General features: G+C 34.0%; 1 protein-coding gene across 3 annotated transcripts in view; it reads right to left on the reverse strand.

The window, feature by feature from the left end:
- Positions 1-14,277, reverse strand: part of DMXL1 (Dmx like 1) — a 124,568-nt gene that overhangs the window by 29,986 nt on the left and 80,305 nt on the right. For all 3 annotated transcript variants that reach the window (XM_081133425.1, XM_081133424.1, XM_081133426.1), the window contains 4 exons: positions 11,865-11,995; positions 9,750-9,835; positions 8,154-8,355; positions 6,525-6,642 (listed from right to left, as the gene is read on the reverse strand). In XM_081133425.1, coding sequence (XP_080989551.1) covers positions 6,525-6,642; positions 8,154-8,355; positions 9,750-9,835; positions 11,865-11,995 — 537 coding nt within the window. The remainder of the gene's footprint in view (positions 1-6,524; positions 6,643-8,153; positions 8,356-9,749; positions 9,836-11,864; positions 11,996-14,277) is intronic.

Genomic DNA, 14,277 nt, shown 5'->3' on the forward strand with positions numbered 1-14,277 from the left:
ACAACAACCCTACAAACAACCCTATAGATGACAAAAGGCCGAATGCTTTCTCCCAAGATGAGAAACAAGAGGATGCCACTGTAATTAGCTAGTTATTAATAACAGAAAACGAGCAAAAGGAAGGAGCGACATTATAACCACGGCCATTTGGGCAGCTCCATGAGAAAGCTGCAATTTCACACACCCCAGGGAACCACCAGCCCATTCCCCGCAGATCACTGAGGGAAGAGGTCCGACAAAGGGAAGATGGGCACGTGCACAGTAAAGTGGGGGTGACACAGGGAAGATGCCTGCTAGTCAAACCTGGAAACAGAGATCATTGGCTAGAGGGGGCAGGGTCACTACAAGCCCGAGAAAATTTGGGGATACATAATCCCAAAACAAAGGAACTCTCTTGGGGCTCTTGGCTCTCTGGTTCCTCTGGTGTTGCTCCTGCCTGTGTCCCCTCCATAGCCATGTGGCTTTGTGGACTGACGAGCTGCAGTGGGGAACACAAGCTAGGCTAGCCTGATGCTGGACTGGACTGTGCCCCAACATGGAATGGAAACTCTAGGCAAGGGCTTTAATCCTAGCTCTGCTGAAGCCCCAGCTACACTTCTATGGTGGGAAAAAGGGAAATACGACTTTGGAAATTCAGGGACTTAATTCCACAAAAATAAAATTTTCTACAATACCTCATCCCCCTGTGGGAGTCTCAGAAAATTCCTTTTCTTGGGAAATCACAAGAAGCCTACTCCAATGAGCAACCAGTGGGGACGAGGCGAGCTCCCCACTGATAGCAAAGATAAGAATGTCTGCTTTCCTCATTTCTATTTAATATTAGACTAGAAGTTCCAGTCAGTGCAATAAGACAGTGGAGTAGTAGCATAAAGATAAACAAATAGATTAATGGTCCAAAATAGGGTCCAGCAATAAACCTACACATATATGTCAATTGATTTTTTATAAGGAGGAAAAGGCAATTCAGTGAAGAAGAATCTTTTCAACAAAGTGTGTTGGAACAATTGATACACAGAGAATTTAAAAAGTAACTGTGATCCATACTTTGCATCATGTAAAAAAATTAACTCAAAATGGGTCATAGACCTAACTGTAAAATTAAAACTATAAAACATCAGAGCAAAGTGGAAGAAAATCTTTGTGGCTTTAGGTTTGGCAAAGACTTCTTAGATATGACATCAAAAAGAAAATCCATACACAAAAAAATTTTGATGAGGTCCAATGTTTCAATTAAGAACTTCTGCAGTTTAAAAGAAAAATAAAAAGAATGAAAAGACAAGCAACCGATTAGGAGAAAATATTTGCAAATCACCTATCTTGTATGAAGGACTTGTATTTAGAATATATAAAACACTGTTAAAACTCAATTAAGAGAACATATAACCTAATAAAAAATATACACAACACTTGAAAAGATACTTCAAACAAAAGTTATACAAATGGCAATTAAGCACATGATCAGATTCTCAATGCAAATTAAAACCACTATGAACTACCACAAAACACCTACTTGAACGGCTAAAATAAAAGCTGACCACACCAAGTACTGGTAAGGATGTGAAGCAACTGGGATTTTTCATACACTGTTGCTGAGAATGTAAAATATTTCTACCACCTTAGAAAATACTTGAGCAGTTTCTTAAAAAGGTAACCACACACCTACAATATAATCTAGTCATCCTACTCCTAGAGATTTACACAAGAGAAATGAAAGCATATGCCCAACCAAAGAGACTTGTGCATGAATATTCTAAGCAGTCTTATTTTAAATAGTTCCAAAATAGAAACAGCTTAAGTGTTCATCAACAGGTCAATGGATAAACAAAATTTGGTATAGCCATACAATGAATACACCCTAGCAATAAAAAGAAATAAAATACTGAAATACACAATGGGCAGAAAAAGGGACATCTGTAATATTTTGAATAAAATAAATAAAATAAAATAAATAAAATGCAAAAAACAAAAGTATGAATTATATTCTCGCAAAACTCCCAAAGGTCATTAGAAATTTCCAAAGGATGGACTGCATATGTTTATTTTGCCAAGGTTTTAGTTATAATACACTTGATATCAAATTGGTATTTTTTATTAATTGCACGGAATTATTTCTCCTATTTTACGAAAAGATTCCTTTGAGAAAAAATAAGAGGTCAGAATTCATGGCCTTAAAAAAAACTCTTTTGAAAACTTTTTCCCCTAAAAATTACTCTGATCACATGGTCTTAAAATCAAAATGTGAAACACATGAATCATATGTCAACCTAATAAAAGTCCTGTTTGAATGTGTAATCACAGAACATTTGGGAGTTATTTTATGGTTGTACAAATTCTTATCCTTTGTGCCACTGTTCTCGAGTACTGAGTACTTACTATACACAAGGCAATATGCTATATTCTATTTTTTACGAGTAAAACAAATGCTATGTAATAGTATTTGATATATTTTAAGAAATTAATATGAGAGGGAAGAATTTTAACTTCAAAAGTGATACTTGCAAAAATAGAACAATGCTACTATACTTCCATAATGGCTATTGTAATTACATTTTATTAAGAACTTTAGTTGTATTTACTCAGAAAAATCTGTAGCCAAAACAAGATACATTCAACTCCCTTTAAAATTGCATTCTCTTATTAATAAAAGAGAAACAATGTTATCATTGCAATATTTAACTTGTTAAAAATAAAAGAATGAACTGAGGGAATAGTACTTTAACTGCATTGGAAATAAGGTCCAATCCAAAGATAAACGGAAACACTATGTTTTTCTTGTTAGAGAATGCAATTTCTAATTTCAGTTGAATGATGCTTTGTACCTTATTGATGTTTGGCTCCTCCATCATAGAATTTTTGATGGTTTCACAGTTGTCCTCTAATGACTTCATCAAGAAAGAATAATCACATGACAAAGAGTAAGATGAGATGTAGTACACAAAATACTGGGTTAGGGGAAATGTAATCCCTCAAAATTCACTAACAACCACTATAAATTTTATTCTACCTCCTAAGAAATTTTTACTCACTTAACTTACTTTGAAATGTTGACATTAAAGTAAGATTGTGTTCAAGTACTTTATATTACAAATTTCAGAGCTACTGGTGCCAGAGTCCTATCAACTGAAAATTCAAGTCCAATTGTTCTCTTACACAGTACTATGTCTTGTCTCCATTATGAAATCTCACTCATCATGAAAACCTCATGATTAAAAAAATTTGATTTCTAGGTTTCTAATTCAGGCTTTGTCTTGATTTAGCGAAAAATAATAAACTGTTTGGAGGCACACGTGCTTCTTTTTGCGTAAAATAACAGAAGTATACTTTTTAAAAACTATATGTTTTTATTGATTTTAGAGAGAGAGGAAGGGAGAAGGAGAGAGAGACAGAAACATTGATGAGAGAAAAACATCAGTATTAATCAGCTGACTCTTGCACGCCCCCCGCACTGGGGATCAAGCCCACAAGACAGGCATGTGCCCTGCCTGGGAATCGAACCAGTGACCTCCTGGTGCATGGGTCAACACTCGACCTCTAAGCCACACTGGCTGGGCAAAAGTATACTTATTTTTTATTAATTTAGTCTATGTGTATCCAACAACATATTAATACTATCCTGTAAGGCTGTGACTTAAAGGTATAGGATCTCTTTCTCTTTTGGGGAGATTTTTTAATTGAATTTATTGGGGTGACATTGATTAATAAAATCATATAGGTTTCAGGCACATATGCCTCTTAAAAGGGGATATTAACACGATTTAAAAAAAGAGCTGGTTCAAGACCTTTAGCTTTTCTCAAAAAATACAAGAAAATAGAAAAAAGAATTGGGAACAAAGATGATAGCTGCCAAGCATTTTGTTTTGTTTTTTGGTTAGGAATGGTTCAGATGTAGTCTATTAGCAGCTATCTGCACTTAATTTCCAAATAAAGACAAATAGGGAAGACCTTCTAGTTTAAAAATGCATGTACCACTAAACTACATTATATAGGAAAAGAAAGACCTGAGGATACACCAGAATTTTAATATCAGATGAAGGAATTTCATTTCCAAATACATAAAGGGATAAAGAAAACAGCAGCACTTTCAAAATATTCTCCACCATCTCCCATTCAAAATATAGAATTTGTCATGTATTTATTTCATAACAATCTGAAAAATCAGAGTAGTTTGCACTCAACTATTTAAATATAATCATCATTTTATTAAAAAAGGGAATGCAAGTAATTTTGTTAATAACACAAATAGGATAGTCAACTTTCCAGGAAAGATTAAAGTAATTTTATATCAACTCTATAAAGTTAATATTTTATTTCGTTCCATACAATCTATGTTTTACTATATTTTCTTTTCATATTTTACTTATCAAAATATCACTGTCTTTAAGAGTATCACCATCAAGAATAAAACAACAAAGCAGTAATAAAAATTTCTAATAACTACCATTAATCATGCCAAGTTTTTAAATAGTAAGTTAAATGTACCGGTTAAAACACTGCAAAGTAAAAGATATTATACTCATTTTGCAGATTTAAAAAAACCCTAAAGTACAGAGATAATATTTGGCTTACTGATATAAAGCTTTTAGTCCAACATTCATATTCCTGTTTTTGATTAAAATAACTATAATACAAAAATAACTTTACTCATTTATCTGCTATCCTTACTTACTCATTCTGGCTTCGTTATGCTCTTCTTTTCCCCTCATGACTCTACCCTCTGATTCTACTAGACAATCTAGTGGTACAACAGTTTTTTGTTTTGTTTGTTTTGAGAACTATTTCATTTCCCAAATACACTAAATGTATCAGAGGTAGAGAAATGTTTTTATTTTTACAATTATATTAATCAAATATGACAATGCTTTTAAAAAATGATTTAGTACTTGAAGTTATTAACCCAAATATGTATATTCATAAAACAAGGTACATCAGAGAAACCAAAGTACCACCAAGCACAGTAAACATGCTTTTTATTCAGAGCAATGCATCAGTGCATTATACACTATTATGAGAATGCTTTAACTTGTAATAAATTATTTTAGGCAAAGATATATTTAAAATAAGAAACATTACCTCACCAGTAAACATATGCTAATTAGTCTGACACTCTTATCTAGTAAATTCATTTTTAATTTTATTTATCCGAAAATTTGCTTGAACTGTTTTAATGGTACTTCATATACTAAATATTTAAGCTATATCTTACTTAAGGTTATGTAGAAATATTTTCATTTGTATTTTATCTATTGTATTTATTATTTGCTTAGATTTCAATGTTATACTAAGGTACATGTCAAAATCTTCTAAGTTAGCAAGAACACTATATATTGTTTCTTGCCGTGGCTAATTCAAATATATTTACATAAACAGATAAATACTAATAGTATGTGTAATTGCCTCTTATGAATAAGTGCTTAAACTGAGAAAATGAAATATATGTAATTTTCCTTTTTTAAATGAGGTTAGATGTCATCTTGCTTTTTGCTAACTTTTCTACTAAGAAGCCATTCTATTTCCTAATTTATCCAACTGAAATATCTTCCTTTTTTCCTTCCACTTCAAAAACCTGCTTTAAGACTAGTTCAGTACTTCTCAAAATGTGATCCACAAAACAGTTGCCAGTCTTAAACTCTTCGTTACTAGTTCAGTCCATGAGAAGAGAAAGAATTAACTGAATCACTAAATCCACTGTTTAGTTTACCTGACATTTTTTAATAGCAAAATTGTCTCAATGAAGGAAACAAAATGTTAATTTACATTCAGGTACAAGTTCCCCATATCATCAATCTGAAACTTTTTAGTAGCACTGAACTGAGAAAAATAACCATTATAATGATAATATCAATGTATAATAAACCAGTTACAGTATTATTATAAATTAGTTTGCAAATTTTCATTAAGTATAATCAATAGAATAAAAAGAACACTTGCATATTTGAAATATTTTCAGTATATAAACCTAGTTTCAATTAAACTTCTAAGATAACCTTTTTTTAACTGTCACATGAAAATCATGGGAACTTTCTATTTTGTCTCTTAAATTGGTGATCATGACAGCTTAAAACAGGAAAAGATACAGAATCATAACCAATATCTTTTGGGGCAAAAAAGTCTCAAATATATCTGCATTAGTTACTTTAAATAAAATAGACTTAAGAAAATAATGACCTCCCTCTTTCCTTTTCAATTACTTTTCTATACCTTAACTGCATAGGATATGTTTATGATATAAAAATGAGTTTTATTTTTATTTTCATTTTTTAATTTATTTTAGGGGGGAGAGAGAGAGAAATATCCACTTGTTGTTCCACTTATTTATGCATTTATTGGTTGATTCTTTTATGTGCCCTGACCAGGGATGGAACCTGTAGCCTTGGTGTATGGGGATGACGCTCCAACCAACTGAGCTAACCGGGCAGGGCTAAAAATGAGTTCTACAGTCTTTAAAAGGCAACTAATTCTTTATAGTTATATAATACAAAAGACTTCAATAATAAAACAGTAAGCAGGTTTCAACTTATACGAACCTCATTTAGACACCTTTTCTTTGTGAATATATTTCTGATAAAAGTTTCCTGAATTTCTTCTTGCTTTACCAAGTACTGCCAAAGTCTCTTCACAGACAGTGCCAGGTGATGTTTGGATCTACAGAGACACAGTATATTTTAATATACACTTCAGAGATTTCTGATTAACTTGACCACATTTCCTTAGTGTCATATAAATGTTTATAATAATAATTAACTAGAATCAGACCAAATCATCTTGGGCCGCAATCAGCAAACTTGTTCTTTTTTTTCTTTTTTTTAATCCTCACATGAGGATATTTTTTCCACTGCTTCCCAGATAGAGTGGAGGCAGGGGAGACAGAAACATGGATGTGACAGGCACATCAATTGGGTGCCTCCTGCATGCACCCCAACAGGGACCGGGGATCAAGCCTGCAACCAAGGTATGTGCCCTTGGCTGGAATCAAACCCAGAACCCTTCAGCCCACAACGCTCTAACCATTGAGCCAAACCAGCTAAGGAAGCAAATTTTGTCTTAAAGGACAGGATGGTAAATATTTTAGGCTTCGTAGGCCAGATGGTCTCTCATACAATTACTCAACTCTGCCAATGAAGTGGAAAAGGAGCAGAGATGATATTAAAATGAAAGGGTGTGGCTGTGATCCAATTAAACTTTATATACAATGTAGGAGGAGGGGTGAATTTGGCCTAACAGGATATAGTTTGTTGACCCCTCACTTAGGAACGTAATAGTTATGCTTCCTAGAAGAGATCTACAAGCAGAGCTACTCAAAGTATTATCTGTGAACACATACCAGTCCATGAAGTCTGTTTCTGATGTGCATGAGATAAGAGCTTGTGAAAAAAATGTAAATGAACTATGTCATTAAGTCACTAAATACATTGTTTAGTTCAGTTAACATCTTTTTTTTTTTTTTAATATATCTTTATTGATTTCAGAGAGAGGAAAGGAAAAGGAGAGAGAGAGAGAGAAACATCAATAATAAGAGAGTCATTGACTGGCTGCCTCCTGCACACCCTCGATTGGGGATTGAGCCCGAAACCCAGGCATGTGCCCTGACCAGGAATCGAACCCTGATCGCCTGGATCCTAGGTCGACGCTCAACTGTTGAGCCACGCCCGGCCGGGCTAACACCTTTTATAACAAGACTTTGATGCAGCAAGCACAGCATTGATTTACCTTTCAGTACAAATACTTTACTCCTCATGAACAGCAAACCAGTTTGCTAACTGGCTATTTTGAATAGCACTGCTAGAGAGTGGGCACCAGTAAACTATGAGCCTGCCTTCCATTTTTGAAAATGAAGTTTACTGGATGAAAGCCATGCCGATTCATTTACTACTTATAGTCTGTAGTTGCTTTCACTATACAATGGCAATTCTGAATAGTTGCCAAAAGGACTGTAAGGACCCCAAAGCCTAAAATATTTACTTATTTGGACCTTTGCAAAAAGTATTTGCTAACCTATGGACTACAATATGCATCACACAAAGCCACAGATATGAGCCTAGAATAGCACATTAAACATATAAGGACTTGAATATTTTTTTCTTCAAATACTACCTGAAAACACTCCGATTTAGTAAAATTCATACTTAAAAAACAGTATCCATAGGAAAACCTACTTGAAAGGAGTGTTTGTAGGTTCCAGCAAAGCTTTGTGGCGAAGAATTGCAGGACCTGCAGACAAACTCTCTTCAGAAGTATGACTTGCAATGTAGTTCTGAGGTGGCCCACCATGGATTTCGAGTCTTCGGAGAAGAACTTGCTCCCAACATTGAAGAGTTTTTAGAACTGCGTGGCAAAGTGGTGAACTAACAGGAAGCTCTAAAATGAGAAAATAAAATTGAACTGCATTTATCTTCTGCAGTAAAATGCTATACTGAACTGTAAGAATGACTGCAATATTAACACACATTTTGTCAGAGGTGATGTGAAAGAGTCTGGCATAGAAATCTAAAAGTATTATAAAAAGGATATCATTAAATCTGTGTAACATTTTAACATAATTAGGTAGCCAAGGACAACAGAAAAAAGGGCAATCATGTTGAAATTCCATCACAGCTTTAGTACTAGTATTTGGAATAGTATTTATGACGTGATTTAAATGACTCTTATGTCAATTAGTGCTTCTGACTTTAATTTCACATGAAAAAATATACCTGAATATTATAAAAGTATGTCTGGGAAGAAAATTGCTTTAACCTTTATATCAGCCCAATTTCTGTATGGCATATAACTAAGATTTGCTTAGAAAATTAAATAATAGACAAAAGTTGGGGGGGGAAAGTTATATAATACTATGAAACTCAGCACCTTCCAGTTCTACAGTTCCATACTTTTTTTCATTTGTTAATTCTCACCCGAAGATATTCTTTCCATTGATTTTTAGAGAGAGTGGAAGGGAGGGAGAAGGAAGAAAGAGAGAAACATTTATGTGAAAGAGATACATCAATTGGTTGCCTCCTACACGTGCCCCAACAGGGGCTGAGGATGGAACCCTCACCCAGGTAAGTGCCCTTGACCGTGAATTGAACTCATGACCCTTTGGTGCATGGGTGACGCTCTAAACTCTGAGCCGCACCGGCCAAGGCACACTTGAATTCAAATGCTACCTTCAACTTTTAACTATTTACCTACAAAAATCTAAACATGCTTATACTGTGAATTCTTGATCTTTCAATTTTAGAAATAATCTTCTGATATACTACTATGGAATATGAGAATAAACTTCTCTCCATCACTCCAACATAATCACATAATAATTTTTGTTAAATTGACATTTTAGTTTTTACACACACACACACACACACACACACACATTTAAACATAGATCACAGCTGAACCACTTGGTATACTATCATGTCCCTTTCTTTCCTGTACAACCTGTTGTTCCCTTGGAGTTAACAATCACTAAGTGTTTGCATTTACTTAGTTTTCTATGTGTCTACCACTATTAAATCTCCCAATATCTCGGCTATAGCTATAAATACAGTCTTAATACAGTCAATCACATCAGGTTCAAATCCCCTACTTTCTTGGATGTTATCCTCCTAAGGGAACCTAACAAGATGACAGATATATTTACAGACAGTTTGTTTAATAGAAACCTATCTTCTACAATAGGAAGTTATTAAACCTTTTCTCCACTATTTGGAAAAAATACAAAAGAGTAAACCAAAAGCAATGGAAATATTAATTCACATTAAGATATTTATTACCTGCAAGATCATGACCTGCAAAGGGATAGAAAGTCTTCAAATTGTTGAGCACCAGTTGCACCATTGCTAAGCGCATCAATGACCAACTAAAAATAAAGCAACAGTAGCTCTGTTAAATATTTACTTAGGGATTTAAAAGAGTACAGCACTCTCTGACTCAACAATTCCACTACTAGTAATTTACCCTGATGACAATATACTTCCACAAAAACAAAATATATATATATATGTAGTACTCATGTCTGTATTATCTACAATAGCAAAAGACTAGAAACAACCAAATTATCTATCAAGAGAGTACTGGCTGAATAACTACAGTTTTAACCACAGAACATTAGGGTAGCCATTTTTTAAAAAATAAAGAAGATTCTCTAAGTGTTAATATGGTGTGAACTTCAGTATGTATTGATAAATACATACACAACATATAGTACGCTACCTATAGGAGAAATACAAGATTTCTTTTTGCTTATTTTTGCAAAAAGAAGGATAAACCAAATACCAACAAAAATGGGTATCTATAGAGGGTGTAGAAGAGAAATTGGCTGGAAGAGAGAAATGGTGAGACTTCTGATTTCACACTTTTATACAGTTTTACATTTTTATTTTAAAACGATATTTCAGCTTCTCTTTTATTTCAAGTGACACACATTTACTTCTTAGAGTAATGGCTTTTTATTACTTTAAACTGTGGTAAAATACACATATCATAAAGTTTACCATCTTAACTATTTTCAAGTGTACAGTTCAGTGGCATTAATATATATATTCATATTGTGCAACCACTACCACTATCTATTTCCAGAATCTTTTGCAACTTGCAAAACTGAAACTCTATACCCATTAAGCAATAATTCCCCATTTCCATCTTCTCCTAGCCCCTGGAAACCACCATTCTACTTTCTGTCTATGAACTTAACTACTCTGGGTATCTCATATAAGTGGAATTATATAGTATTTGTCTTTTTGTGACTAGTTTATTTAACTTAGCATAATATTGTCAAGGTACATCCATGTGTAGCATGTATCAGAATTTTCATACTTTCAAAGGCTGAATAATATTCCATTGTATGTATATATCACATTTTGTTTATGCATTCACCTGTCGATAGACACTTGGGTTGCTTCTACCCACTGGCAATTATGAATAATGCTGTTATGGACGTGGGTGTATAAATACTGTTCAATAACCTGCTTTGTATTCTTTAGGGTATATACTCAGGAGTCAAACTGATGGGTCATATAGTAATTCTATTTTTAATTTTCAAGGAACTGTCATAGTGTTTTCCATGATGGCTACATTATTTTACATTCCCACCAACATTGCATAGGGTTCCAGTTTTTCCACACCCTTGCCAAGACAGTTACTTTCTGGGTTGTTTTTTTTGGAGGGAGTAGTAGCCATCTCAATGGGTGTGAGATGATCTCTCATTGTGGTTTTGATTTGTATTTCCCTACTGATTAGCTATCGTGAGCATTTTTTCCCCTCATGTGCTTTTCAATAAAGGAGTACTTCGCTGGTCAATTGTATAACTTCTTTGGGAAAATGTCTATTCAAATCATTTGCTGATTTTTAATTGGGTTGTTTTTTTGTCGTTGAGTTAAACAGTTTGACTTTTGAGCCATGTAAATATTTTATATATTCAAAAAACGAAATTAGGCCAACAGGAAATAATTAACATATTAATAAAAGCAAGATAACACATATACCATCTCTCCTACACGTAAGAATAATATTCACTGAGGGTGACTGCTTTGAACATTTATGATTTTTACCTAATGTGGAAGTCATTTTTAAAACACTAATCATTAACATATTACAGCACTAGTATTCTACTAAAAAGACATTAGATGTTCTAGGCTAAAACAGTGGGGTTTGTTTATATCAGGGAGCAAAGGGCAAGGAATAATCTGATAGCAACATTTGTGAGAACTAATAAAAAGTATAGGTCATCCGTGGAATTATTAAGGAAAGAAATTTACTAATTTCAACTACAGAAATCTGAGTTATAATGTGTTATAAGTCCTAAGCCACTAATTTCACATGTATTATTTTCAAAAATATTATATATAACATTTTTTTTTAAAAAAAGCTTAAAATTAAGTATTCCATACCTGTATGAATTTGAATTAGAATGTTCTTGGAGATGAAAATCTGAAGCTAAAACATCATCATCATCATCATCACTGTCCAGACTCTCCTCTGAATCATATTCTCCTCTACTCAGGGATGGGGGTAGAAAAGGCTAAAATGAAAAAGTTACAGAATTTACCATCCAACTATATGATTTAATACATTTAATTACATAATCCAATATTAGCAATTTATTCCATTTTTGGACACTTTGTTATAAGAAGTAAAACCAGCATTTGGCTGCTGTTTCTTGTTTGTTTGTTTGACATTCTATGCCTTTGACATCACTTTACGTAATTCCCCTATTTATCCACTCAACAAAAAATTTATCAAGTATCTACTGTGTTAAAAAGCTTTCTTGATATAAAAAATTTTAAGACATATACACAGTCATTGCCTTCACAGAGCTTATGTTTTAATGGAAAAAAATAGGCAAACAGTAGAAAACTAAGCACAAACTGCATTTAAAGACAAAAAGACAGTGATGGGATTAAGAACATTAACAAAAACTGAGAAAGCTGATCATGAAAAGCCTCTTGGAAAAGTGGCATTTAAAAGGACAAGAAAAAATAGAGAAGAAATAGACAATAACAACAGAGAAGAAAAGCATTTTAGGCAGTGGAAATAGTATGTAGAAAGGCTTTAATATGGGGAAGAGTTTCGTATTTAAAAAGTAACAGGATAACTGTTGGATAAAGGTGGAAAGAGAATGGAAGATGACAGATCAGGTAGGGTTTTTATAGGTCACAGTACAGAGTGTAATGGAATGCTACCAATGAGTTTTAAGCAGAGGGTAGGTATTGAGATTTATATCTTAATATTACTACAAGCACTCACTTATGAGAGAAAAGTCAAATGGCAAGAGTAGAAATGGAGACATCAGTAACTAAGGCAAGAACCGGCAGTCTACATACAGGTGTTAGTGATGGAGATGAAGAGAAATAACAGCTCACAGTGTATTCTGGGGGAAGCAGTGACAGATTTGCTAATAAATCTGGAGAGCAAGAGAAACAGAGAAAAAAGATGATTTCTAGGTTTCTGGCTTCACTGGCTATAAGGATAAAGATGCCATTTACCAAAACAAGAGGACTTTGGTTGTAAGAGAGGAGGTATTGGAGAAAATAAATAACAAAACCCAATTCTTGAAGGTAGAAAAAGAAGGATGAAAAAAAGACACTATGAAGGAATTAATAGTAAGGTTAGGGGTACAACAAGAGGAGAGTGCATCCGAGAGCAAGAGTTTCGGTATTTGAAAAGAAGGAAATGGTGACGTGTTGAATATTGCTAAGAGGTCAAATAAGAGGATGATCCAGAAGTTTCAGCTGTATGTGACAACATGGGTGCCACCTGAATCTCAACGACAGCCATTTCAGCAGGGTAGCTGTCATTCAATAGGTAAATATGACATACAATAGGTAAACCTTCTTATCAGGGGTTTTGCTTCCTGTGGTTTCAAATACCTGTGATCACAGTTTGAAAATATGAAATAGAAAATTACAGAAATAAACAATACCTAAGTTTTAAAATGCATGCTGTTCTTAGTAGTGTGATGAAATCTTGCATTTTCCTGCTCCGTCCTACCCAGGATGTGTATCATCCCTCTGTTCAATGTGTCAACACTAAAAATGCTACCTGCCCATTAGTCACTTAGCTGCCATCTTGGTTATCAGATAGACAGTTGTGGTTTTGCAGTACTTATGTTCAAGTAACGCTTTAGTAGCCTAACACTACGTCACAATGCCTACACCATGCACCTCACTTCATCTCATCATGTAAGCATTGTATCATCTCACAACATCACAAGAAGGGTAAGTATAGTACAATTAGATATTTTGAGAGAGATACCACATTTATATAACTATTACAGTTTACTGTTATTAAAACTGTTCTATTTTATTAGTAGTAATTGCTGTTAATCTCTTACAGTGCATAATTTATAAACTAAACTTTATCCTAGGTATGTATGTATAGGAAAAGCATAGTATATACAATTGCTCCTTGAACATGGGTTTGAGCTGTGTAAGATTACTTACACCCAGATTTCTACTAGATCCACATAGTTCAAGCCTGTGTTGTTCAAGGGTCAAATGTATTTTTGTTCCTTGGTTGGCAATTTGCACATACAGCAGGCTGAAAACAGTTGTACGTGAATTTTCAACTGTTTATGTGTGTATGGGGGCAGGGAGTTTGTACTCTCTCTGGATTCAGCCATCTACTGGGGTCTTGGAACATATGCCCCACAGATAAGGGGGTCTACTGTGTACAGTTTTGAAAAGTTGAATAAGAATAGAAATCAGAGAAATAGAATAAGAGCTGGGAAATTTAGGGGGTTAAAGCAGGATTTGGAATGGGAGACAGGACAGCACATTTCTGTCCTGATGGAAGGAGCCAATA

The sequence above is a fragment of the Miniopterus schreibersii genome (genome assembly GCF_964146895.1).
Source record: "Miniopterus schreibersii genome assembly, chromosome: 3".
NCBI lineage: Eukaryota > Metazoa > Chordata > Mammalia > Chiroptera > Miniopteridae > Miniopterus > Miniopterus schreibersii.